Raw genomic sequence first — 27,817 nt, 5'->3', positions numbered from 1 at the left:
AGGGAATTACACACTTCCCTCTCCTGTACTAAGGCCTAATTACATATTTACACCTGCGTTTTCAGAAATTACAACCCTCGCTCTAAGTCTGACGATTATTTGTGAAATGTAAAAGACCACTTTACCCTTAAACCAAAAGAAGGTAAATCAAAAGACCATTTTACCCTTTTGTTCATCTTCAACCCAAACATCCCAAAATCCAAATAGAACCTAGATCTGACTCATGCTCTATTTCCTGGAATTGCCAATCCCAAGTAGAAAACCTTGAACAATGTAACCTACGTGATATGAAATAAGACCCCAACAACAACAACAACTCAGCCTTTTCCCAAGTAAATGAGGTTGGCTACATGGATCCACGAGTGGGGAAGAAGGAAAAAAAAAACAAAAAAAATGAGGAGGTAAAGAGAGAAAGAAAGGAAAAATGCAAAGCAGCACCTCCGGGACATCCCATCTACAAACAAATTGTGACACAGGTCTTTGCCCTCCAAACAACTTTGTTAGACGTCATACTAGGATCAAGGCCTAGCCTCTGCATGTCTTTCCTTACCAACTCATCAATGGGCATCTTCAGTCTGCCCCTAGCCCTTTTAGCTCCATCCATCTGGATTTGATCACACCTCTATGCTAGAGGATCCCAAGGCCTCCATTGTTGGACATGTTCAAACCACCTTAAACAACATTCTCAGAGCTTGTCCTGAATCGGGGCAATGGAGGAAACCGACCCTAGAAATGCGGCCATTGTTGAAGACCCTTTCCTTGGAGAAGCCAAATTCATGACTCTACAAAAGCAATATCTGATTATTATACAGAAAACATTGTCTCCAAGGGTAGGTTTAGAATCTTGAGATCCCTTCCCTCTACAATCTCAGAATCAGAATCTACCAGATATCTCCCAGCTGAGAAAACCCACATCTGATAGAGATTTCATGGAATTTTCTGCAACTTCAAGCTCACGGATTCAACTGTCTGAGTTACACTAGGATATCTCTCTCCCTAATATGGATTCCATCAAACAAGCACAGAACCAACTTGGACCTTGTCTCATATATCATGGATTTCCAATCTGAGACCACCACATTAACCTTATCTCATATATCATGGATTTCCACTCTGAGACCACCACATTAAAGTCAATTTGACTAAGCCCCACACAGGGGAAGAAAAAAAGAAAAACCCACAAGAAGGAGAAATTTCAAACTGATGGGGTTCAACTAAAGGCGTAAGATCTATAATCTCACAGAGATCAGGATTCAGGGCACCATTTCCAAAGATGCACAGCTCGAATCTGCCGTAGACGATGAGGTATCTTTTCTGTTGGGGGCCTGCCATAGACACTGGTGAAGCCTTTGTGGGAGAGGGATTTGTGCGATAGAAGAGACGAGGGGGAGGGTATTGGGGCCATCGGCAACAGATCCAGAGAGAGAGAGAGTGAGAGAGATAACTACAGTGAGAAGGTGGTTAGCGATGGCGATCTTATTGGTTGAAGCAAGAATCCATGGAGGATGGAGGAGAGGGCCCCGGTACAGCAGCGGGCAATGAAATGCACTGCAATCAACAAACTTCTCTGCAAATCAAAGCCATCTGAAATGAATAACAGCTACCGTGCTGTAATCTAAATAGCTGCGACAAACCCTAGGGTTTCAGTTCTTCAATCTGCTCTTCGTCGATGTGGAAATCACTGAAGCCCAGCTTGCTCGTATTTTGCTGGAGATGAGAAATTCAGAAGTAGATGATGAAATAAAGGGTAAAAAGGTAGTTTCACCCTATATGAAGTTCAGACATATCTCCCCCCCTATTTAATTAAAGGGTAGAAAGGTAATCTCACCCTATATGAAGGGCATTTTCGCCATTAAAGGATTTAGTATTAAGTGACATCATCACTTAACAGACATAAATTAAAAGGAAACTAACAGTGTTTGTAAGCATCTTTAAAATGGAAGGGAGTGGGTGTAATTTCTGAAAACACAGGTGTAAAAATGTAATTAGGCATTAAAACAGGGGAGGGCGTGTAATTTGCCCCTCTTTTTTTCTTTCTTTTCCCCCACTTTCTTCATCTCTTCTCTGTTTATTCTTCCCTGTTTCATGCATGTGGATAAGTTCTAGTTTATGGTTATCATTATCATGTGCTAGTGCTGCTAGTTTATTGCTATCATGTGCTGGTGCTGAACTTGAATTCAAAGTCTGTTTTAACTGGATATATTTTTTCTGTTTGTCACAAATCAGTTCTGAACTTCTAATTCAAATTATACTGACTAACTGATTCTACATCGAAAATGGAGATTGATTTCCTTAGTTGCTCTTTGCAGAAAATTTATGCATAACTAATCAATTTATATGGAGATCTGTTTGTCACTTGTCGGATCTGAGTCAGTGCCTTGGATTGGTGTGGTGTTAGGGCCAGATGTTGTTTCAGTTAGAATATGTGAATGGAGAGAAACAATGAGATGAGAGATGAGGAAGAAGATGGAGAAGTAGAAGAGGAAGAAGAAGAGAGATTGATGGTATGTTGGAATAGTGTGCTGTGAGTAAAGTCTCACCAACACCAATATATTCTTTACTAACATATTTACAAGATATTACACATACCTCCCTAAGGCAGGAAATTACACATACCTCCCTAAGGAGGAAAAGGAAAATAAAACATAATGTGACAAATTACTAAACTACCCTTAGAGTAACATAACTAATATCTCTAACAATTTCTATATCCTCTCTCACAGTAAATCAATTTGTGTTAAAGATTTGAAAAGAATAAAGTATTCACGATCCCTATTTCCATATGCCATCACTCTTTGAAATTTCACACCCCAGGACCAGCACACTCCATATATACAACTACTCTCCACTGGCTCTACCCTCAAATTATTAAAACCATTTGTCAAGGAGTGCATTGCTTGTACATCTATATCCTCGACTTCAAGGCCACCAAGCTATTCTGGTCTAACTTTTCAATCACCACTATACAATACCAGTAAGTAACATACTGTTTGGATAAGATGACATTAATCATTCTCCTGGCAAGAGCCACATAACAAAAACATGTTAAATTCATATTATGGAGTAGGGAACAGGACACATGAGTGTGTCATTAAAAGAGGAAAAAACACTGAATGATGTGCTAACTGATGAGTTCAAAGCACTCTTGATCTGAAGATTGCCCTCAAACTTAAGGCAACAAAATCACTCCAAAACTAAGCAATCGAGGCATATTACCAGTTAGAGAACGCTCCTCTTGGCATCGGGCAAAGTCCCAAACTTTAACAGTAGTGTCATCGGAACAGGAACAGAATTTTAAATCAGTCCTACAAAAGCTGTTCCACGAAGTATGTGTTAAACAACCTAACCATGAGACATGTAAGGGAGAATGCATCCCTCAACGATAACAGAAACATGTACCTCAGGTCACGAACTGATTCTCCATGAGCAGATTTATTAGCCTTCACATTATTCATGTTAGTTTGCCAATACCTAAAAAATAAGTATTCCACACATAATATATTCAACATAAAAGAGACAAAAATTACCATAAAAAAGGAAACAAATAGATACGCTAGCTAAAATAAGAGAGGTAATCATACTTTATTGAGCCCCCATCATCACCACTGACCATCCAGTTCTCATTGTGACTCCATACCATTGACCTAATTGCCTGATCATGAGCCTGCACATAAAATTGACATCCAAACGAATTCCTGTTTAGTCCTTCGTAATAGGCTGTCAACTAGAAACTACAAAATTAGAACTCCATACCTGAAGAATCATTTCAAAATTAAATGACTGGCCATTCCAAAGTGTAAATTCACCGCTTTGTGAGCCAGTGATGAGACGTCTCCCTGAAGGAGTCCACTTTAATAGAAGAAAATACATTTGGTCACAAATTCAAACAATAACACCTTGGGAACAGATAATAAAGCAAAACTAAAAATAAAAAAGTAAACAATTATATCCTTGGACTGTTCCATTCTTCTATAAATTCAATCTTATACAGTGAAGGAAGCAACAGTTGAAACATTTATTGTCGTCATACACAAAAAAAGTAGGGAACTGAAGAGCAAACATTTGGGTTTAAACTAGAAGCAGGATTACAACTAAAATCAAGCCAAAAAACACATGAAATATATAAATAGTTCTTGCTTAAGCCTTAGAAAACATTCAAATCAACATTTCAATACGAAGAGAACCATTTTTAATAACATCGAAAGAGAATCTGCTTGCACTCAGATAGATGAGCAAATGAAAAACACTCCCTACTTCACACCTCAGAATATAGGAGAAAAATCCAAATTTACTTACCAAGACTTGATTGATTGGACATTTATTTTTATTTGTGGATGCATGGACAAATTTTGCAGCAAAGCTTGTAGATGGATTATCTGCATAGGCAACAGTTGGAAGCATCTGTGCAGCAACAAACATGAGAAGAAATGATTAGGAGTTAAAAGTACAAACTCAGCACAGACTCCCATTAACAGTGGTCAGGTTCAGATAAAGGGGTAACATCACTTAGCCCCAAACTGAATAAACAGGTGGCTTCTCGATGGACTTTCCTAAAAAAAGAATTAGACAAAATATTTCAAAAGAAGTTTAAATAATTTTTTCACTGATAGCTATATGATAATCAGGTAATTGAGAGGGTTTGGGTTGGGCTTGAAGAGCTTCAATATTCCCAGGGTCCAGACCTATGCTGAAATCCAATCCACTTATTAACCAGGTGTGGTTCTAGTGGGTTAGATGGGCTTGAGAATGCCACCCTGACTCCTCTGATCAATAAACCAACAGTAATGAATTGATAAGCTTAGGTCAGGAAAGCAGACTTGCTAATCCAACTAGCATCCGATAAAAACCAAATTGTAAACACAACAGACGATAAGTTAAAATATCAATGCAATGTTCTCAATATAACTATGAATATCAATAATAAAAAAAATTAATAGAAAATTACACTTTATAAAGGATATTAACTAACATCAATTGCTGCCGCAGGTGTAGGTTGCAATGCTGTCCTGTCCCCTGAGTCCCGCTGCCACATGCGAGTCTGCAAAAGATTATTCACATTTATTTGTACAACAATTAGCTCTTTGCCAGAATGTATAATCAACATGCATCCCCATTGAGATTCCAAGGATACTGCAATAAGCTACAAACTGTCAACATATGGAGATTGAGAATTGGACACAACCAACAAAAAAAAAAATGTCTCAGCTACGTAAATTTAGTTGATCAGTATTCCTGAAATGTATCTGAATATCCCAAAAGTATGTCAGGCCAAGTTGCTTCTCAAAAGTGAAAAAAAAAAAAAAAAAAAGCCCTCATATTGGGCCTGCTGATGCTTAAATGATGAAAGAACAGTTTCTATTCTCTTGTTTCCTTGTGTATATTAGATAAAATTATATTGCATTGGTAAAAAATAAGCTCACTGTAAGTCAAACTATGGGCAGCATATGTACATGTAAGTATTTAGGTGTATTAAACGAATGTTAGAGAAGGAAAGCAAAAGGAAACAATCAACAATAAACTTAGGATAGAAAGAAAACATCAAAAGTAGACCATGATGAGCTGCCTTATATGCAAGAGATGATAGCAGCTTCGAAGCTTCTACAAGATTAGAACTGAGAACAAACCAAACAAGTTGTAATGTTGTATATATGACCTCTGAAAAAACATATCAAAGACACAGCGTGACAAATTGTGTCCAAAAAAAAAGATCCCTAAATAAATCATATCAATGAAAAGGTCTTAATGAGCGTACAATGAAAATTTAAATGAATAGGGTTGAAGGGTTTCTTAAATTGAAACTAAACAGTCTTTAAGAGGAGTAAAAACCAAATAAGTTTAAAAATTGAGGTCGGAGAAGAGAGCCTGGATAAGTAGAGGGCTGAAGATTGTTTGATAGAAAGAAAAGAGAACTAAAAGAAATTTTTAAAAAGGTAAAACCAAAATTATAATAACATTTCAAAAATAGGAAAGAACTTAGAGCAAGTACCGAAAGAGACGAACTTATCCAAATTCTGTAGTCAAGGTTACAATACAGTAACTAAATGAAACAGAGTTAATAATAAGTTATTCTTACCTATGTTAAAGAGAAAAGAATACCCACAGAAATCACTAAAATAGAATTTGATTCTTTGATGCTCAAATAGTGGCAAGAATGTAAGAAGTCCTTTAAGGGCTCAGAGTAATACAATTAGGGATCACTCTTATCAACAAGGATCAAGGTTTGGGCTTTCGAACTGTAAAGAGCAGCTTCTCATAGAAGCAATGACCCTTCAAAATTCTTACACTGTGATGCTTAAGTATTAACCACCAGTCCACCATATTGACTACATTGGCAATTACTCATTGTGTTATAGCAAACACCAACAAATACGAAAATAAACAGCTAACAGATCCGCACAACACAAAGATTTAACGAGATTCACACACTGGAGTGGTGTGCTATGTCCTTGGGCGAAGAAGAAGATGTTTCACTACGTAGAAGATAAATTACACCCAAGCAGCGGCGAGACAACTCGCCCTGAAACCCAAAACCCCCCAAATTACAATGACTTGCTCAACAAAACAATAGCACATTATATACTCCTCCAAGTTGCGTCCCATTTGGGTCACCACCAAAATATGTCGGAGCGGGTCATTCTTCAAAACGGGTCAAGATTTCGAGACAAACTTAACAGATTAGGGTTGGGGGGGTCCTCCACAAGTCATGAAGTATAAGTCCAAATCACACCAACAACTATTGAATTTTATCAATGAACGCTAGGATGTTCAGCAAATGGTTTGAATGAAACATAATACAAATGAAATTTATGTTGCAAATATTTACCTGTGTATATCGTACAACAGTGCTAGTATAATCAACAGCTCTTCGCTGAACAAGCTTTCTAATTCTTTTGGCAGCAAAACTGTCCCCATGAGCTGCAAAAGTACATAAAATTATAAAATAAATACAGATACTAGCACCTTTCCAAACATCCAATTTTATGGGGTACAAGGAAAATTACCTTGAGAAAATAAGCAGGAATTTATCAAGGCAGAAACTAAACCTATTTGGAAATTCACAAAAAAGGGCTAATTAAGATAACATTGCATTCGAAGTTTCAGTCTCGACCTAGGTTTCAACAGCAACAACAACAACAACACTCAACCATATCCTAACTAAATGGGGTCAAATACATGGATCCCTGCCCTCTAATGAGCTCTATTGGGGGTCATAATAGATACAAGACCTAAGCTATGGATATCTTTCTTCACGATTCCCTATGGTCATTTTAGGCCTGACACTAGCTCTTTTAGTTCCTTCAATTTGATTGAAGTCACTCCTTTTGTCCTTCATATTAGAGCATCACAAGGCCCTCATTGAACATGGTCATGCCACCTCAAATGACTTTCTTGAAGCTTATCACGAATTGGGGCTACTCCCAAATCAACTCTAATATGGTCATTTCTCACTTTATCCTTCCGAGTTTTGCCACACATCCATCACAACATCCTCATATCCATTACACTAGGTTTATCTATAGGATGCTTTTTAACTGCCCAACACTTTGCACCATACATCATAGCTGGTCGTATGACTGTCTTGTAGAATTTTTCTTCACACTTTACAAGGATACGTCAATCAAACAAACCTCTCCACTTCATCCATCTTATTTTAATTCTGTGAAACATCATCTTCTATATCACCTTCTTTATTTAGATTGATCCCCAATACCTAAAGTAATCACATTGCGTTATCTCCCTCTTTGCAATTTTCGCCATCTCATTATTTATCTGTCTTAGTGTCAATCAAGTCGCACATTATATACTTCGTCTTCGTTCTACTTATCTTAAAACCCTTTTATTCCAAGGTTGATCTCCATAACTCCAACTTAGTATTGATCCCTGCTTTTGACTCATTTATCAACACAATATCATCCTCAAAAAGCATACACCAAGACACCTCATCTTGAATGTCCCTGGTTAAATCAACCGTAAAGGTGTATTCAGTGCACTAGGCTCCTGCTTGTCCGAGGTCCGGGGCGCAAACAAATAAAGGTTTAAAATTGAGCCTTGATGTAACTCCATTGTAATTGGTAACTCACTACCCTAACAGTTGACCCCACATGGTCCTTACAGTAGTCACCACACCATCATATGTGTCTTTACTCTTTACTCTTTAATTATGTCCACATATTTACTTGAAGGGACAAAGTTTTCTATCCAAGAGCAGCTCTTGCACCACAGACACAGGGGGTGCGCAATGACTACCGTGCCCCTCTTGGGGGCACACACCCTTGTGTCTGGGCACATGGGCTGCTCTCAAACAGAAACACTAGCCCTTCCTTGAAATACTTCTCTTCTTTAGTATATGCCAGCATAGTTATTAAGGCGAAGGTAAGGCGACGCCTAGGCGCTGAGGCGGTTCAAAGGGTCCAAGGTAGTAGGGCGCCTTAGAGACAACACATAAGGCGGTTGCCTTATGTGGTAAGGCGCTATAAGACGACGCCTTATGACGCCTTTTACCCAAGGCAGTCGTCTTATGTGCATTTTAGAATTTGTAATTTTTTAAAACTAATTTAGATAGGTTCCAAATTTCAATTTGTAATTGGTAGGTGTATGGCCTTGAATGCACTTGAGATGCAAGGGATCAAGGCTACTAACAAGTAACAACTCAAGTGCTCAACCAAGAAAAACAAAACATGATTCACTTAGAAAGGGTTGAGTCAAGGGTTTACAAGGAATGGAAGAAGAAGAACCATGCAACCTTCCTCCTTCGATCTTGCTCCAGCGGTGACTGTTCTTCTCCGGCAGCGGTTAGGGTCACTCTAGCAAACAATCGTAGCCCCCTCTACAGGTACCTTTTTGGTCTTTTTTTCTTCTTTCTTCATCATTCTTCTTCTGTTCTTCATACCGTGCCTTTTTTTTTTTCTTATGTTCTTCAATTCTTCACTCGTCTTCAACCTACGGTGAACTCTGTACCTGTCTTTTTTTTTCTTCTCCCTTCTTTCTTCTTCATTCTTCTTCTGTACTTCAAACAAAGTACCTGTTTTTCCTTCTTCTGTTCTTCACTCTTCAACCTACAGTGAGCTCTGTACTTTTTTTTTTCTTCTTTCTTTCTTTTCCCTTCTTTCTTCTTTTGTTCTATAAACGATACCTTTTTTTTTTCTTCTTCTATTCTTCACTCTCCTTCAACCTACGGTGATAGCTCTGTACCTGTCTTTTTTTTTTCTTCTTTTTTTCCCCTTCTTTCTTCTTCATTTTCTTCTGTCATTCTTATGGTTTAGTTTTTAATTCAATCTATTGTTTTGGTTTGATTCTAAACATTAGTAAAGAGTGAAGACCTAAGGATAGTGTTAAGAGCCAATTATTGCATAAATATAAGGCTATTGATCTAAAGAAAATCTAGTTTTCTGTATAAATATGAGGCTACTGATTTTTTTTCTTTTTTTTGAAAATATATTACTGTCTACCATGTTCTTTAGAAAACCATATTGGATGAATATGCTAATAGCCTTATATGTAGCTCTTTATTACTACCTAGTGCCTTCCATTTATTTGGAAAACTAGATTGACTTATGTATTATTGCATTGGTATGAAGTATGAGCCTTTAATCTTTATTTAGCATATAAGTAGTAGGATTCAACTAGGATTTGAGTCAAATAGAATGGTTGTAAAAAAAAATAACACATGAGCGCTTTATTCAATAAGGCAATGCCTTATATACCAGCCCTATCGCCAAAGCGCTCCGAAAGACCTTCAAACGCCTCGGTTGTCTCACCACCTTAATAACCTTGCATGCCAACTTAACTCTAAGAACTTTGTCGTACACTTTTTCTAGGTCAATAAAGGCCATGTGGAGATCCTTCTTGGAAACTCTAAATCTTTCCATGAGCCTCTAAAGTAGATAGCTTCAATCGTGGATCTACCTGGTATAAAACCAAATTGGTTCTCCAAAATAGTAGACTCGTCTTAGGTGGGTTACAATAAACCTCTCCCAGAATTTCGTAGCCTGGCTCATTAGTTTTCTGCCTCTATAAATATTGTAACTCTGAATATCACCTTTATTTTTGTAAATCGGAACCACAATGCTTCTCTTCCATTCATCTGGCATTTTCCCTGTGCTCAAACTCTTGTTAAACAATTTGGATAACCAAGATAAACCACATATCCCTAAGCTCTTTCACACTTTTATTAGGACTCTATTTGGGATAGGTGTCTTGCCTACTTTCATCTTTCCTAAGGCTTTTTTAACTTCAGACACCATAATATTACGTATATATCAATGCCAAGTATTGTTCTGATGGGTAGTGTAGTCGTCTGAGGCACTACTACTCGAAATGTCTCCATTTAGTAGGTTGTCGAAATACGCTTTCCATCTCTCCTTAATGTCTTCATCCTTCATTAGAACTATACTATCTTCAATATTTTTTTTTGGATAAATAGAATATATATATATATATATATAATAAAAAGAGAGAAAGAGAGGGGATATACATAACCATAAAGGCTGAATGATACAACCCTAGAGGGCGGGGGGAGGGGAGAACAAAATTCTCTGAGATAAGCCCCAAGAAACAACAATGTGCTTGCTCCTTGGGGAGTCCACAACAGTCCAATTAGGGGAGGGAGCCAAGTTTGGAGGAGACATCAAAGTAGATGGCCTTCCAAATCTTATCAAGAGATCTAGAGTTGAAGTCCATCTACAAAGGTTGCGCTTCATCCAAATATGAGTGATAGCAGCGCCTAAAGCAAGCTAACCAGCAGAGTCAAAAATAGATTTACCTTAATAGATCATATCTATCCAAATCCATTCTCTCTAAAGGGGGAGGAGAATTCTCTAGGTAGACCAGCATTTGGCAAGAACATGCTTCCAAATAGGGGAGAGAAGGGGCAGTCGAAGAAGAGATGGTCGGTATCTTCAATAACACTCCAGCAAAGGCAGCAAACAAGCGAGACCAGAATGTGGTGATAGATGAGGAAGGATTGGGTAGAGAGCTATTTGGAAAGGGCTCTCCAAACAGTGAGACTATGAAGAGGGATGTGAGCTTGGAACCAAACTACATTGTACCAGGGGATGAGAGGGTTAGAGAATCGAGAGTGGTTCCAAGTCGAAGAGGAGGAGAAGCATCCCATTGGGGAAGGGTTCCAAATGATTCCATCGGCTATAGAAGAAGGGGGAGGGGATGTTGGGAGGGATCTAGGAACCATTGGAGATGATATAGGAGTCAATGAGTGGAAGATCTAGGGAAGCCAGAGGAATACACCAATCTATGGCCCACAAATAGGGAAAGAACACCAGTTGAGTGCCAATTATCAAACCAAAAAGAAGTATTCATACCATTGCCAATTTGGAATTTGATGGCAGTCAAGGCCAGATGTCTAGCAAGAAGGATTTCCTCTACACCCAAGAGGAGTTGGGTTTTGGGCTACAAAGTCCAGAGGGAGTGATTGCAGAGAAGGGAAGAGTAGACCCAAGTCACCCAAAAATGCCCGGATGTTTGGAAACGACCTTCCAGGACAGTTTGAGGATGGCAGCAGAGTTGACATCCTTGATTCGCCTAATGCCAAGACCTCCTTTGCGCTTGGGAAGGCAAACGGAGGACCATATATGGGGTGAAGAAATTTAGGTGAATCAAAACTTTTCCACAACTTGGATCCTACCCTTGAACCCTATTCCCCCCCTCTGGATTGCCCCTCCCCTTTTTTTTGTTGTTCCCCTTTGTTCTTGGTTTGGCAGAAAGATGTTCTCTTTGTTGTTTTGATGTAATTTTCTTGTTCCCTTGTGGTTGGTTTTTCCTTGTTGGCTAAAGCCTCCCCCCCTCTCTCCCCTTGTATAATCTTTCTCCCCTTTTGGGTATTAATTATTTAAATTATCCAAAAAAAAAAAAAAAAAAAACGTTTCCACAACGAGTAGAAGAGTGATTCAATGGATTTGACGGTGGATTTGGGAAGCTGGAAAACTCCTGACCAGTAAATATAAGAGGATTGGAGCACTGAACAAATGAGAACCATATGACCCGCATGAGACAGCAATTTGCTATTCCAGAGCTAGAGCCTCTTGCGAATTTGATTGAGCATAGGGGCACAGTGTGATGCGGCTCTGGGAAATCGGATTGCTTAGGGGCCCATAAAAGAGCAATTAAATCAATCTTAAACAAAGCAGTGGCAATCTGGTAATTTCTATGGGTAATTTAGAGCTTCTTTAGAGTGAAATAAGTGACTAGGGACGAAACAGGGATTAAAATTAGGATAAAGGGATGGTTCTGGAAATTAAATTCAGACTAAAGATGATTTAGAAACAAAACTTCAGAAAGAAGGGGGCTTTGTGTAAATAATAGAAGTTCTGACCTCATGTGAAGTTTTCCAAACTTGGTCACCCTCAACCTCACGATACCACAAAACCATAAAGCAAACAGGTTGAGTTCCGTTAGGATGCCCTTCTCTTAAGAACCCCAGCCAAGAAGGAAATCAGATTCACGCTGCTAACCCCATGGACTCTGAACACCACCATTAACTATCCAGATTATGAAATATTAGGCCTGAGAGAAATCTCTAAAGCTGGTCCTGGAGGAAGTTAGGGTTCAGTTCAGTGTCTTGATCTGGTTTCCCACAACAGAAGAGGCGTGAACACCAAAAGCTCAGAAGGGTAAATCGCCTAGGTACAGGCTGCCTTCAACTCAAGTAACAGATCCAATCGATGGGTTTTACTGGCTCTTCAACACTTCTCAAAACCAAATATCATCGCCAGAACAGAGTCTAGACAGCAAGCTTTCTTAGAACCTGTGACTATAGCCCTAGCCCAGAACAGGGTATCGATAGCAAATAGAAAAGAAAAGGATAATAGGAGAAGAAAGAAAATAAATAAAGCAGTTGAAGGAAGGAGGAAGAAAATAAGAGAAGAGATTAGAAGATTTCAGAGAGGGAGGAAGAGGGGTCGGCAGTCATGGATCCAAACCCAAAAATTCTCCAATTTCATTCAATTCTTCAAATCTGAATTCTCCTCCATTACATGACTATATAAAGAAAATCAAAGTATAAAATTGGAAGTTAATTAAAATGAAAACTAACCTAATTGGCAACTGAAATAAAAATTCAATCTCCCTACTAAACTTGACCACACCCTACACTAATAATAAAGGAAACAAAAATTACTAAGTTAATTCCAAAATTTCCCATGCCTAACTGCATCATTCTGATGGGCAGTGAGCCAAGAGGAAATAAGAGGAAGACCAAGATATTTAATAGGAAGAGAGCCACTGGTGAAACCAGTGAGCTGAAGAAGACGTGCTTTGGAGGAATTAGAGACACTAGTAAGGAAGAAGCGGGATTTGAGTAGATTTATGTGAAGGCTAGAGAGGGACTCAAGAAGATGGAAAGAGGACATGATCGTAAAAAGCCCTCATCGGCTTTGGAGAAAATCATAAGGTTATCGGAAAAAGCTAAGTGGGTTAAATTGGAAGCTATGCACTTGGGAATGGGAGAGATGAGATGGTTGTCACTATCGAATTGAATGGATCTGGAGAGGACCTCAATAGCAAGGCAAGAGTGGAAGGAGGAGAGGGGACATCCCTGATGGATGCCAACAAAGGAGGAGAAGAACCTAGCAGGAGAGCCATTCATAAGAACGAAGAGCTTGCGGGAGGATATGCAAGCGTGGATCCAGTTGACGTAGGAGGGGGAAGGACATGGAGAGCAGGACTCTAGAGATGAAGTCCATCTAATATAGTCGAAAGCCTTGTGGATGTCAATTTTAAGAAGGGCGGCGGGGGAATGAAATTTCTTGTCAAAACCACGAACAATCTCATGATAGAGAATGATGTTGTCGGATATGCTACGGCCAAGAATCAAGGCGGATTGATTGGCACTGACAAGAGAATCAATGACTACTTGGATGCGATTGGCCAAAATGCAAAATGCAAGAGATTAGTTTGATGAGGCAATGTTAAAAAGACACCCACCAGCAATTGAGGGTGCCTCTAATGACTCTGATAGTGATTATAGACACGATAATTTCGAGACAGAGGCAAAGTGGATTGTGGAGACAATTCAAGCAGGCTAGAGCAGAGAGCCAAGTCTCGCATAAGATAAAAGAGGGTTAGGGCTGCCAAGATGGGGAAAGGAGTGGGTGCCTCTACCTCTAGAGAAGCTGCATCACTAGAGGCAGGGCCCAAAGGGGAGAGAGGAAGAAGCTTAACTGTTAAGAATACAAGTACTTGAGATTAAACTAATCCTGTTTTGCCACTACTCTCTATTTTAAGAAATATATTCTGTTAAACTCATAAGAATTTATGTCTCTACTGAATATATCAGCCTAACTGATTTTCAGCTTTCTCCTCCACCTCCAAAGACTCTCAACACTTGTGCATGTGTCTCCACTCAGCAACAGGAACTCCCTTCTTCACCAATGGAGGCTAAGATTCAAAACCCTCGGTAGGAGAGGAGGAGAGGAGGAGAGGAGGAGAGAATTCTATCAATTCATAATTTGTACGAGAGTCAATTCTCTCCTCCCATTAACCTCATTATAAAGAGGTGGACACTCTAATCTGAGTGGGATCCACAAGACAAGTGGAATCCTATAGGGTGATCCAGCTAGGGTTGTTGCTCCACCTCTTAATTACCAAAAGGTACTACAACCTGAGAGATCACCAAGCTATTTACCAACTGCTCAACCCTAAGGGGGTGGTAATATAGAACTCATATACCCTCACTTACCAATATAACCTAACAGATTAACGAGCATGGAATATTTACACCGTCAAAAACCCTAATCTAGCGAACGTGTTTATTAGACGTAAATTCGATAAAACATGTTTAAATGTGTATTACTTAAATAATAAAAAAATATTTAAATCACTTTGTAAACACTTTACAAAATGCCACTGAGTTCAGAATTTTGTTCAATCATAGTCAACAGATTCCCAAACATATATTTCCCGAATCACATTCACAAGAAAATATACAGAATCACAAACTGATGAACTAAAGGCCTAGTTCAATCCCTAGTTTTGAACAGTTTAAAGGTCCAACCTTAAGGCACAAACCAGCACACATGATGAGAATTAATATCATTAAAATATTAATATCGGGTTTAATAGAGACATATCCAACACGATAAAGACTTGATTTTGGTAATACCCAAACGGCACCAAATAAGAACAAAATTTGCAACGGTAAACTACGATTGCTATCAACATTATCGAATCCAAATAGTCATAACAAGAAGAAGAAGAATACTGCTCACAGTCATAGGGCATAGAAGCCGAGGAGTATTGATAATCAGATGAGATATTCGTTGAAGAAGCTGAGGGCTGTCGCATTGGGGGAAGTGGCCGGTGAAAATCACCGCCCTGTTGCGGTTGCGGTTGCGGTTGCTGTTGCTGTTGCTGCTGCTGCTGCTGCTGAGGCGGCGGCTGCTGTTGCTGTTGGTGCTGCTGCTGCTGCTGCTGCTGCTGCTGATGCTGGTCCCCGTACATCATCCTTCCTTGCAGAGGAGGATAAAACCCTAAGTATCCAATCCCCTACGATGATCTGAATCTGAAGAATAACAACAAATAAGGAATAAAGGAAGAAATAATAGTGACAAAATTTAACACCAAAGTTAGAGAAAGAGGAGACCTCTAGAGACGAAGATTACAATGTCTACGAGAGCGAACAAAGCATGGCAGATTTGGAAAGCTCGAGCGGGAACGAAGAGATAATACAAAATTGCCCGGGTTTAGGGTTTAAAAAATCCGCTAAAGAAGAACTACTACAGTAACGTAATTCAGTATGATCCTTCGCTTCCAACCGAGTCGAGTTTAGAGTTGGATAAGTACAGATCCGTCTCAGAATCGGACAACGGTCGATGCGCAGTTCTCACTCTTGAGTGCTCACTCACTTGAGGGATAGAAATCCTCTGCGGCGACGGAAGTTGGCGGATACTGGCGGAGATCGGTTAAGATGATAACACGTGTATTTAGACACGTGGACGGCTTATCGCAAGGACAGTGTAAGATTCGACTAAAACCCTAGGCTTTATCAGGTCGGGTCTAAATTCGACCAGAACCCTAGTCTCCTCCCTCCTTCCTCCTTCCTCTCTTCCCTTTCCCCCCTTTTTGCTCGCCTCCTCTGATTCAGGGATGAACTTGGCGATGGCGTTAGCAACAGAGCGTCACCTACGGGCGGCCCAGGATTTGAAAGCGGGGATTGTAGGGTCCACCTCTAACTCCGCTCCGGCGAGTCCTCCGGCGATGACGGGCATTACTGCAACTATCTCCCTCCTTTTGACTGGCCGGACCGCCGGACAGCATCAACAAGCAAGCATAGAAGAGTACAAGCAAAAAAGAAGTTTAGACTTTAAAAATTAAGAATAAACACAGAAAATAGGGATAATTAAAGAATTTATACTCCTGATCGCAAGTAAACAGTTTTATTCTTTAAAATTCTCTCCTCTTTCTTCTCCTCCTCCTCCACTTCCTCTTTCTCTGTCGTCGTCACGTTCTTCTTCGTCTGTTTTGTTCTATCTTCAAAGCTTCATTCAATTGAGCTCCCAATGACGGGACTGGAAAGGGGATCAGAATATAGTACCGGATTTCTATCCAAAGTAAGAAAAACCCATTACCCTCTCAGACCCGACCTGTTAAAGCCCGTCCGCTACACCGTCTTCACAATCTGACCATCCACGTGTTTGAGTACACCTGTCATCATCTTAGCCCATCTCCACCATTGTCGACCAATTTCCATCGCCTGAGAGGATTTCGATCCCTCACTTGAGATCATTTGTATCGCTCACGGATGGTTACTTAGCCCAACACACAATGCATGCATCCCAGGCTCTCCCAGTCATTCGATGCAAGCTGGCTCTCCAATGGCACTAGAGAGGATCTGAATCCGTATCGATATTAATGTTAGTGACTATGGGTGTCAATCACAAGCTTGCACCAGTTAACCTGCATCGGGCCTGATCATTTAAAGACCTGCCTAGCTTGCACCGATTATTAAACATGTTGGGCCTAAGCCCGACCCATTTATAAACACATAGTACATGGTGCAAGGGGTAAACCCGATGGACCTCCCGAGCGGCTCGGTCTATTTACAAACCTGACTCAGATCGATATATTTAACCCGACCTTTTATATGTATATTTTGAGATTATTTTGGGGTTGCATAGGATTTGTATTGATATTTTTATTAATTATTGAATGCAATTAAGTGTAATATCTTTTCAAAATTATTAATGATTTAACAAATTAGATTAAAGTATCTTATATCTAAAAAATGTAAAAAACATATAAGGCCCATTTAAGGCTTTATTGGTACATTATCCTGTTTAATGCCTGATTAAAGCTTAGAACCTAATCGAGCTTGACAGGAGACCGATTCATTTCTTAAATAGGTAGATCACGGTTCGAGGACATAGGCTCGGCCAAACCCAGCTGGGCCCAATTGAGACCGACCTGGACCAACAGATTGACACCCTTATCGGTGACTACATTTGACACAATGGATGCCAATATTGATAAGATATCAATTGGGCCGTATGGGCTCATGTAAAACATAAATTCATAAGGGTCCATTTGTTTAGGGGGGTTTTGACGGGATGGGTTTAAAGGATGGGAGAGTTGTACTTATTTTCCCAAAAGCATGGTAAAGTCATGTGTTTGGATATAATGGAGTGGAAAATACTTTAGACAACATTGGGAGATGAGCTTTCTTTGATATGGCTTTCATCCCATCCCCTTTCGAAGTCCTACCAGATTGGTGGGACTTTGTGGGGTGGAAAGTCATTGCAATTAATGACTCTCTTCCTTTATTCTTCTATTCTCTCTCTCTCTCCCATAGTTATATGCTAACCAAACAAGGTTAAAGTGGTTCCTTCAACTTTACTTTTCCTATCTTCAACCCCACCAATATGTGGCACCCACTAGTCAAACATTCCCACCCCAAACTCCCTCCTAAACAAATGGGGCCTAAAAGAATCATTTCTTAATCGATATTTTTGTTGAGAGTAAGATGTCTTGAATTCCATTTATGGTAAATGTGGATTGATTTCGAACGACTTAACATTTAAGCACATGAATGGATGAAGGAAATTTTAACATTTGTAGCAAAAATAACATTTAAGCATATGAAATAAGAAATTTCAAAACTAGCAGTGGGCAACATCCTTTAGTTTGCCACGCTCTCAATAAATTTTTCTTTCTATGTGAAAAGCACCCACTCTGATACCGATCGTTATGATTGGGTGAATACCCTAGAATGGGTTGATTGAATATTATGAAACATATTGATCATTTATAAAATATTTACCCAAATAAAACATTTTTTCTTTTAGGTAAAATCCCAAATGAAACATTGAGTTCAGACAAAACATACACTCTTTAATTGAAGCATTAAACTAGTTAAAACTCAACATCCATTTCATATAATGTGAGGGAATTAATAAGAAGAAGAGAGACGAACATTTATAGTGGTTCAACAACCTTGCTTACATTCATTCCAAGAAGTTCATCACTTGTTAAATATCCACTCTCAATTGTTTCAATGAGTAGCAATCAAATCCTTACAAGGTAATTTCAATAGGGCTCGCTACACAACCATTTGTTATTTTCTAACATCACAATAAATCCAATGATTCACCATCATACCTTGTGTTTATCTGTGCTTCACACCACACGTGTGTATTTATGGTTCGCAACTGACATTTATAAACCCCATCAAAGAAGATGTTAAGTTTTTTTCTGCCCAACCAAATAAAACCTCCAAAGGCAAAGATGCAAGATTTAAGCTCATTACAAATTCCTCTTCGTAGGGAAATAAAGAAATTAAGCACTCAACAATTCCCACTCTAAGGTGCATTTTCCATAAAACTCATACTTAGTTTTTTCCTCAAGTTCCCTTTTATGATTTCACCGAAATAGGCTCATAGGTACTCATGAGACCCCCTAAGTTTGATTTTTTTTCTTTCTTTAAAAATCACTTAGAGGGAATTTCAATAAGTGCCTATTGCTTGTTGTAAATCTCCCTTATTTATAAGAGAAAGGCCCAGGGGGATTGTGGAAGAATTTTAATGTTATCCGATCCTACACTTCTGTGCCCAAACACATTGATGGCGGAATGAGCATCCCGCTGCCCTGTTGGATGCAAGGGTGATTGCTCCCATTGGCCTCCACACTGATGCAGGGGCACATGATCAGGTAGTATAGTCTCTCCCTTATTTTAATACATAAATACATATAGGGACAGTTATTTTCTACAACTGAATGTTATCTTTTAGAAGTGGCAAATTAAAGCATCGGTTAGGAGTGAAATAAGGCTAGGTTTCCAACCCTAGGTACTCAAAATTCAACCTAGGTCCAACCCAAACCTATCAGGTTCATGTTCAGGCCCAATCTTGCCGGATTCAAACCAATCCAACTCTGCCCTAATTGACCCTGTTAGGGTCAGGTTGGGTCGAGCTGAGCTAGGTTGGGTTGACCTTGGCTTCTGCAATGGTTGGATTAACCTTGATTGACATGTTTTTGCCATTCATATCTATACATTAAAAAATTATAGAAAAATGAAACACCAATAGGAGCCATAAATTTTAATATAAAAATTCAGGGCTAACCGGGTTGGGCCAGGCTGAGGCCTCAACCCGAGCCTGAACCAACCCTGACCTAGGGTTAGGGAATTTCAACCATAACCCGTCCGTCCTCAAGGTCAGAAAACTTGACCCAAGCCCTGTTCGGATTTTCAGGGCCAAACTTTCACCCCTAGTGCCGATAATGACTTTCTACAAGAGCAAAAGCAAAATTATGTAACAAAGCAATAGTGGCACCAGATTTAGTGGCGGATCGATTTTCAGTGATAGAAAAATCCACCACTAAAGGCTATAGAGGAGGTTTTTGTATCTTTAGAGGTGGAAAAATCCATTAATGAATGTCTTGTTTATTTTGTAATGGCAATTTGGTTTTCACTAACCAATAAGTCTTTAATGTTTTTAAGTGTTATTATTCAACTACTCAACAATAAACTTACAAAGGAGATTGCAAAGGGATAAAAGCTTAAAATCAATATCAGAGCTAGACCCTTTCACTTTACGGATCAGACAGATGAAAAGTGGTTGATCCCCTTTATTAGCTTCAGATTCTCAAAGAAGCTCCTAATCATATGGATAGGATCCTCCATAACAATCATCCTAGCCGATATAAGGAATTCTAGGCTTAAGCCATTTGGACAAGGAGACTCACTAGCTTTGCATGATTTGATAGCCCTTATAAGGATCTCATCTTCACTAGGAAGGGATCTAAATAAAGTATGATGGTCTTCAGAGAGAAACTTATTGATGCTCTAATGGGCAGATAAGGAGGACCAAAAATCCCTTGTAAGTAATCTACCACTTCATCTTTATTACCCTTAAGAGACCTGAGCTCTCAACCATCATCGACAATGATAAACACATTTATGTGTGAAATCTAGTGTAGCAAAACATACAGTTTACATATTTAGAAATGAGCTACCTTGGGTTTTACTCTCTTTTTGCAGGTTTTATATTTTCAAGGCCTTAAGGACTATTGGGCGCTATATCTCCAATTTTACACATAAAGAGGTCCTATTTCTTTTCATGATTGCGAAGAGGACGAAATTCTGAGCAATATGAAAGTATTCAATTGCAAGTACACATTCGTTTGGTCAACCATACAAGTGATTATTCTTTTCGGGCTAAAAAATGAATAATGGATCAGAACTGAACCGAGATGCAGAACCAGCCCATCTGTAGTTGTCCTAAGGGTATAAGAAATATTCTAAATACCAACAAGGATCGATGGACTACATCCTTAAGTGATTGAATATCCGTTTTTGGTAACAACAACTACCTAATGTAGTTGGTGAGTTGTGGTGTGCAAAATCCCTTGCTTATTAGGAGGTCTCAAGTTCGAACCTCTTAGCTGCCATTTTATTGAGGTTTTTTTTAGAAAATTTTCTCTCTCCTACTCATCACTTAAAGGAGGTCGGCCAAGATAGTTGTACACAAGTTTGAAGAAGAGAGAGAGAAAAAATAAAGAGAAAAAATAATAAGGGCATTGATGAAAATTTTCATTAAAATATAATATTGTCCAAATCCAAGCAAGAAAAATCAGCCAAAAGGGGTTTCTTGTGCAAGAAGTGAGAGAAAAATAGAAAAAGAAAAATCGTGGGAGATCTCTCTCCACACGTTTTCTCTCTTCTCTCTCCTCCACTTCATCAACAAGATAAAAAAAATCTTTTTTTTTAGAAGCTAAAATCTTTAGCTTCCCTCCCCCATTCTCTATATAATAGAATTAAAACAAGGGGATGAGACACTTCATTCTTCTTCTAGGGTTTTTTCTTAGTTGCTTTTTCTTTCTCTAGCTCTAGTTCTAAGTTTATGCTTTAAACATTTTTGTAAGTTCTTTTTATTCAATTAATGCAAGTACTTTTGTTTTTGATTTAGTATTTTATTTTTATTGTTTAAACAATTGCAATTGTAATTTTCAAGTTGTAGTTCTAGGTGACAAGAACAAGCTATGAAGCATGTCTTTCAAGTTCAATTTTTTGCTTCAGATTTGTTTTCTCTAGTACTAGAAATTTCAGATTTGGTTTATTCCAGATCTAATTTTTAGTACTGGTAGTATCTCAAATCGATCAAGTTTTCAGTTCAAGAGATGAAGTTCAAGTAAGTAGGCTCCTTCAGTAGTCTTTTCTTCCCCCTCTCATTCCCTCTTCTGACTATCATTTCTTTCTTAATTTAGGATTTTAATTTTAGTCATTACATTATTGCTATCATTTTCCCCTAAGGTTCATGGCTAGTGTATGTGTTAGCTTTGCCCCTCCTAGCCATAGAACCATCATTTTATTATTTTTATTTTAATCATCTCCATTTCCTTAAAACCAAGTAGAGTAACCCTTGTAAGAGTAATTCTCTGGTCAAGTAGGGAAGTTCATATTATGATGCATCCCTCTGGCTAAGTAGAAAAACTTACTTGTGAGTCTCTCTCTAGCTTTATCCTTTTTTTTTTTTACTTTTTTTTTCAGTATTTTTTTTATTGATTTGTAATTGCGTAGGGTGTTTATTTTCAGTTATTTATTTATTTAGTTTTAATTGCATGACTTGTGTGTTTAAATTCTTAAATGAAGAATGGTTATGACGTTATTTTAGATACATATGTTTAGGACTGTAATTAGAATTAGATCCCAATCATTAATCAGTTCACTTTCGCATTAGTAAAAGAAGCAAAAAAAATAAAGTGGCTACTCTCCCTGTGTTTGACCCGTAGCTACGGGTCAACTTCCGTACGCTTGCGGTTATATTTTAAAATCTCAAAAAAGTTTTTGATGCCATTGCCGGGGAGACAGTTCTATATTATTTTTCGCTTTCTTTTGGTAAATCAAAGTGTTTTGTTTGCTTTGTTTTATTTTTCCTTTTCCTTTATTGAATTCCTAAGAAGAACAACTTGCAATAATAGTTGTATCGATGGAGGTCCTCATGCCTCACAGTATGATAAAGACAGGTTTTGCCTTATAACAGTATCTTAGGAATTGACCTGAGCAACCCCGGATCCCTACAGGTAAGCTCCCAAAAAGCAAAAAAAAAAAAAAAATGTTTTGCTATCCATTCTTTTGTGCTTGTCTTACTCTAGTTATAGGTAGTTTTCTGTTACATGTGTGTTAGGTGGGTACGTAATACTAAGAATTGGTTAGAAAGAAGAGATCCAACAAGTAGTAACCATATACGTTTGTTTTCTTTAAAACCTTTTAATATGGGAGACCAACATCAAAACTCTTTACCTAAATATCTGAAAGATAGGTTTTACTCTGCTAGAACAACCCAACCTTCCTGCATAGTTCTACCACAAGCCTAGGGCAATAATTTTGAACTCAAATCTCAATACATCACTATGTTGCGCCACTTCCATGGGTTGACCTTTGAGGATGCATACCTATTTCTAAGGGAATTTGAAGAGGTATGTGCTCTAATTAAGATCCAACAGCTTTCTGATGATGCTGTTAAGCTTAGGTTTATCACTTTTGCACTAAAAGACCAAGCTAAGAAGTGGTTGTATGGGTTACCCATAAATTTTATAACCTCATGGGAACAGTTCACAGTTGTCTTCCTTAAGAAGTTTTTCCTAACTCACAAGACCAATAAGCTTAGAAGTGGTATCCTTCAGTTTAGGCAAAAGCCTAGTGAATCATTTTCCAAACTTATGGAGAGATTCAAGGATCTACTCCAAGAATACCCTCACCATGGCCTAGACTTATGGCATTTATGTTAAACAATTTATGAGGGTATTGATTACCCAACTAAACAAATGATAGAGTCTATGTGCCCTGAGGGATTCACATCCTTTATAGATGAAGGAAGGGCATGGGAATTCTTACTTGACTTAGCTGACAAAACCTGTGAGTGAAAATAACCTAAGAGAGTGAAAGAACCATAGGAGGAAAATGATATTTTGTGAATGGGATAGTAGCCAAGGAAGCCCATTTGGATAGCCTAATCAAGAGAAATGAGGCTATTGTTTCTAAAAAGCCATCATCAATCAATTTGGTTAAGATTTGTGCTTGGTGCCAGTCCCCTGGACATGTCATAAAAGAATACCTCAACACCTCTAGGGGCACTTCTAATGATAGTGTTAATGCCTTATACCAGAATAATCCATATAGTAACATCTACAATCCAGGATTGAGAAATCACCCAAATTTCTCTTGGAATCAGGGCAACCAAGCAGTGCCTTCCAATTTTCATAATCAAGGTCAACCTAGACCCCAAAGGCCTCCCTTTGCACAATAATATTTTTCTCAAAATATTTTTCCTAGGTCAAATGTAAGACCTCATGGTAGTTTTTCTAGGGCCCCTCTTCTATCATCATATCAGCAACCCCCTGGGTTTACCAACACTGAAGTGGCAAGTAGAATAAGTGACTTAAAAAAAATATGGCTCTCCTAATGATAAGCCATCAAAATCTTAAGAGAGAACTCACCCAAGTTATCTCAATTATGCATAAGAGGGAGAAATGAACTTTACCCAGTCAACCAGAGCCTAACCCTATGCATCATCAGCCTGTTAGTTTACAAACACCAACTGATGCACCACTGAATATAGTATAAGATCAGACCCAACAAGGGTCCTCTAACCAATGTAATGTTGTTTATGCCCTTAGGAGTGGTAGAGAGTACCAACAGAGCGCTCCTAAATCTTCCTCATCTATTACTCCTGTTAACTCTCCTTCAATTAAGGACACAAGTGTGCCTTTTGTTTTAGGTTCGTCTGATGAACCTAAAGATTCTTTTAAAATTAAAGATGATTTGATTGAATAAACAAAAAATAATTATTCTGAAAAAGGGTAAATCCCTAACAGTCTTTATGTTCCTCCTGTCCCATTTCCTAATCGCTTAGTACACAAAAAGAAGACTGCTTCCATAGATAAAATTTTAGAAGTCTTCAAAAAGGTAGAAGTGAACATCCCTCTTTTGGATTTCATATCCCATATCTCCACCTATGCAAAGGTACTGAAAGATTTGTCTACTCACAAACGTATCACTAGTATGCCAAAAAATGCATTATTGGTAGGTAACATTAGTTCTATAATTACTCAGCCTATAGTAGCCAAGTATAAGGATCCAGGGAGCTCTACCATATCTTATGTCATAGGCAACACCTACATTAAACATGCCTTACTTGACCTTAGAGCAAGTGTGAATCTTTTACCTTACCATGTGTACAAGCAATTAGGATTGGAAGAATTGAAAGCCACTGGAACTACTCTTCAGTTGGCAGATAGGTCTGTTAAGATTCCTAAAGGGATGGTTGAGGATGTCTTACTAAAAGTCAGGGAATTTATTTTCACTATTGATTTCATTGTGTTAGATACCAAGCCCTTCTCAACCATGGATGAGATCCTAATAATTTTAGGAAGACCATTATTAGCTACCAGTAATGCATTAATCAATTGCCGAAATGGTTTCTTAAGATTATCTTTTGGTAACCAAACTGTTGAGTTTAACATATTTAGGATAGGCAAGCAACCACATATGGAATAAGAGATCAATATGCTTGAGGATTTTCTAGATTTTTCTGATGATTTAGTTACCAACTTTGATATTGATTTTGATTCGGAATTTCAAGAGTGTATGGATGAGTTGGATGATGATAGTGAGAATTTATTTTCTAAAGTCTTGAGTCTTCATACACCTATGGAACCCTTAGGACCCCTGTCCAATTCCATTCCCAAACCTTCCATAGTTGAGCCCCCTAAGCTAGATCTTAAGAAGTTGCCATCTAATTTGAGGTATGCTTTCCTAGGGCCTGATCAGAGTCTTCCTGTAATAATTTCTTCAAATTTAACTTCTAACCAGGAAAATGAGTTACTTAAAGTGTTAAAAGATAATAAGGAAGCCCTAGGTTGGACCATGACTGATATCAAGGGTATAAACCCTTCTATTGTGCAACATCATATATATCTTATAGAGGATTCCAAACTATCCATGGAACCCCAAAGAAGAGCTAATCCAATGATGATGGAAACCATTAAGAAAGAGATCCTCTTGGATCATGGAATAATTTATCCTATTTCTGACAGCCAATGGATAAGCCCAGTTCATGTAGTGCCTAAGCAGTCTGGGGTGACTGTAGTTCCTAATGCCAACAATGAACTAATTCTAACCCATGCCCAATCAGGGTTGAGAGTATGCATAGACTACAGGAAACTTAATATGGCAACCTGGAAGAACCACTTCCCATTGCCATTCATTGACTAGATGTTAGAGAGGTTAGCTGAACATGAATATTATTGTTTTCTTGACGGATATTCTGGCTATAACCATATCCCAATTGCTTTAGAGGACCAACATAAGACCACTTTTACATGCCCATATGGAATATTTGCTTACAGGCGTATGCCCTTTGGGTTTTGCAATGCCCCTGCTACATTTCAATGATGCATGATGAGCATCTTTTTTGACATGGTCGAAAAATTCTTAGAAGTATTTATGGATGATTTTTCAATTCATAGGAATTCCTATTTTGAATGCCTTCATCATCTTTCCCTAGTTTTAAAAAGGTGCATATCTAAGAATTTGATTTTAAATTGGGAGAAATGCCATTTTATGGTTTAATATGGTATTATTTTAGGCCATGTAATATCCAATGAGGGAATTAAGGTAGATAGAGCCAAAGTGGATTTAATTGATAATTTACCACCTCCTCAATCTGTTAAGGACGTCCGATTTTTTTTAGGGTGTGCGGGCTTCTACAGAAGGTTTATTAAGAACTTTAGTCAGTTAGCCCAACCTCTCACTTCATTACTTACCAAAGATCAAACTTTTGAGTTTTCTAAAGAGTGTCTAGAATCCTTTAAGCAGCTTTAGAAGGAGTTGATCAATGCACCAATTATTTAATCACCTGTTTCGACTGAACCTTTTGAACTGATGTGTGATGCTTTGGATTTTTTCATAGGAGAGATTTTGGGTAAAAGGATTAATAAGTTGCCCACTGTCATTTACTATGCTAATAGGACCTTAAATGATGCACAACTCAATTATACAACCACTGAGAAAGAATTTTTAGCTGTTGTGTTTGTATTAAAAAAGTTTCGATCTTACTTAGTTGGTTCATATGTGGTGGTGTATATTGATCATTCTGCTTTCAGATACCTAGTTCAGAAGAAGAAGGCCAAAGTTCGTCTCATTAGGTGGGTTTTACTTTTACAAGAGTTAATAAGAAAGGAGTTGAAAATTAGTTGCATACCACTTATCCTGGCTTCCCAATTCCTTGACTCAATTCTTTAGTCAACGAGAACTTTTCAGATGAATAATTATTTACAGTGTCCAGTGAACCATGGTTTGCTGACATTGTCAAGTTCTTAGTTTCTGGTGTGACTCCTAATCACTAGTCCACCCAAGATAAGTATAGGTTTCATTCCCAAGTTAAGCACTTTTTCTAGGATGATCCTTATTTGTTTAAAATATGTCCAAATCAGATTATCCGACGATGTGTTCCTGATTATGAGCAACATTTTATTCTCTTTTTTTTCCATGATCATGCATGTGGTGGACACTTTGGACCTAAGAAGACTGCCGCAAAGGTTCTCCAATGCAGATTTTATTGGTCCACTCTTTTTAGAGATGCTTTTGATTTTTACAAGGCTTGTCCCGCATGCCATTCTTTTAGCCGTATCAATAAGAGGAACATGATGCCCTCAAACCTATTTTGGTAGTTGAGATCTTTGATGTATGGGGCATCGATTTCATAGGACCATTCCCTAATTCCTTTGGGAGTTTGTACATACTTTTGGTCGTTGATTATGTTTCTAAATGGATAGAGGCCATATCTTATAAATCTAATGACCATAAAGTGGTGATCCAGTTTCTCAAAGAGAACATTTCTTCCCACTTTGGTACATCGTATGCAATAATTAATGATAGGGGTACTCATTTTTATAATTGACCTTTTGATGCCTTAATAAAAAAGTATAGGATCACCCATAAATTATCTACCCCTTATCACCCCCAAACTAGTGACCAAGTGGAGGTGTCTAATAGGCACATCAAACAAATTTTAGAGAAAACTGTTAATCCCAATCATAAAGATTGGTCCCTTAGGCTCATTGATGCCTTGTGGGCCCATCGGACTGCATTCAAGATCGACCTTAGTCAATCTCCCTACCATTTGGTGTATGAAAAAGCTTGTCACTTACCAGTTGAGTTGGAGCATAAGGCCTTTTGGGCCATCAAGAACCTCAACTTGATTTATCTGATACGGGTATTCATCGTGGACTCCAACTATATGAGTTGGAGGAACTTAGAAATGATGTCTATGAAAGTTCTAGGATTTACAAGGAAAAGACCAAAGCTTTT

The 27,817-nt window shown here is 38.4% G+C and overlaps 1 protein-coding gene and 1 non-coding gene across 4 annotated transcripts in view; both read right to left on the bottom strand.

The window, feature by feature from the left end:
- LOC122081301 (flowering time control protein FY) overlaps positions 1 to 16,524 on the bottom strand; it is a 40,749-nt gene extending 24,225 nt beyond the window's left edge. The window contains exons 1-10 of one of the 3 annotated variants that reach the window (XM_042648378.1): positions 16,367 to 16,524; positions 15,596 to 16,246; positions 15,222 to 15,514; positions 6,824 to 6,915; positions 4,970 to 5,038; positions 4,297 to 4,401; positions 3,754 to 3,849; positions 3,582 to 3,664; positions 3,400 to 3,471; positions 3,217 to 3,314 (exon numbers count right to left, since the gene is read on the bottom strand). In XM_042648378.1, coding sequence (XP_042504312.1) covers positions 3,217 to 3,314; positions 3,400 to 3,471; positions 3,582 to 3,664; positions 3,754 to 3,849; positions 4,297 to 4,401; positions 4,970 to 5,038; positions 6,824 to 6,915; positions 15,222 to 15,456 — 850 coding nt within the window. In that variant the 5' untranslated portion in view covers positions 15,457 to 15,514; positions 15,596 to 16,246; positions 16,367 to 16,524. The remainder of the gene's footprint in view (positions 1 to 3,216; positions 3,315 to 3,399; positions 3,472 to 3,581; positions 3,665 to 3,753; positions 3,850 to 4,296; positions 4,402 to 4,969; positions 5,039 to 6,823; positions 6,916 to 15,221; positions 15,515 to 15,595; positions 16,247 to 16,366) is intronic. The other 2 variants (XM_042648361.1, XM_042648369.1) reach the window with 2 other exon arrangements.
- Positions 16,525 to 23,106: 6,582 nt separating this feature from the next.
- LOC122086612 lies at positions 23,107 to 23,213 on the bottom strand. The gene has a single exon (XR_006142492.1). It is a non-coding gene; the product is annotated as a small nucleolar RNA R71 (small nucleolar RNA).
- Between the last annotated feature and the right edge of the window lie 4,604 nt (positions 23,214 to 27,817).

The sequence above is a fragment of the Macadamia integrifolia genome, chromosome 1 (assembly GCF_013358625.1).
Source record: "Macadamia integrifolia cultivar HAES 741 chromosome 1, SCU_Mint_v3, whole genome shotgun sequence".
In the NCBI taxonomy this organism is placed as follows: domain Eukaryota; kingdom Viridiplantae; phylum Streptophyta; class Magnoliopsida; order Proteales; family Proteaceae; genus Macadamia; species Macadamia integrifolia.
This window is presented reverse-complemented; position numbering and strand designations above follow the sequence as displayed.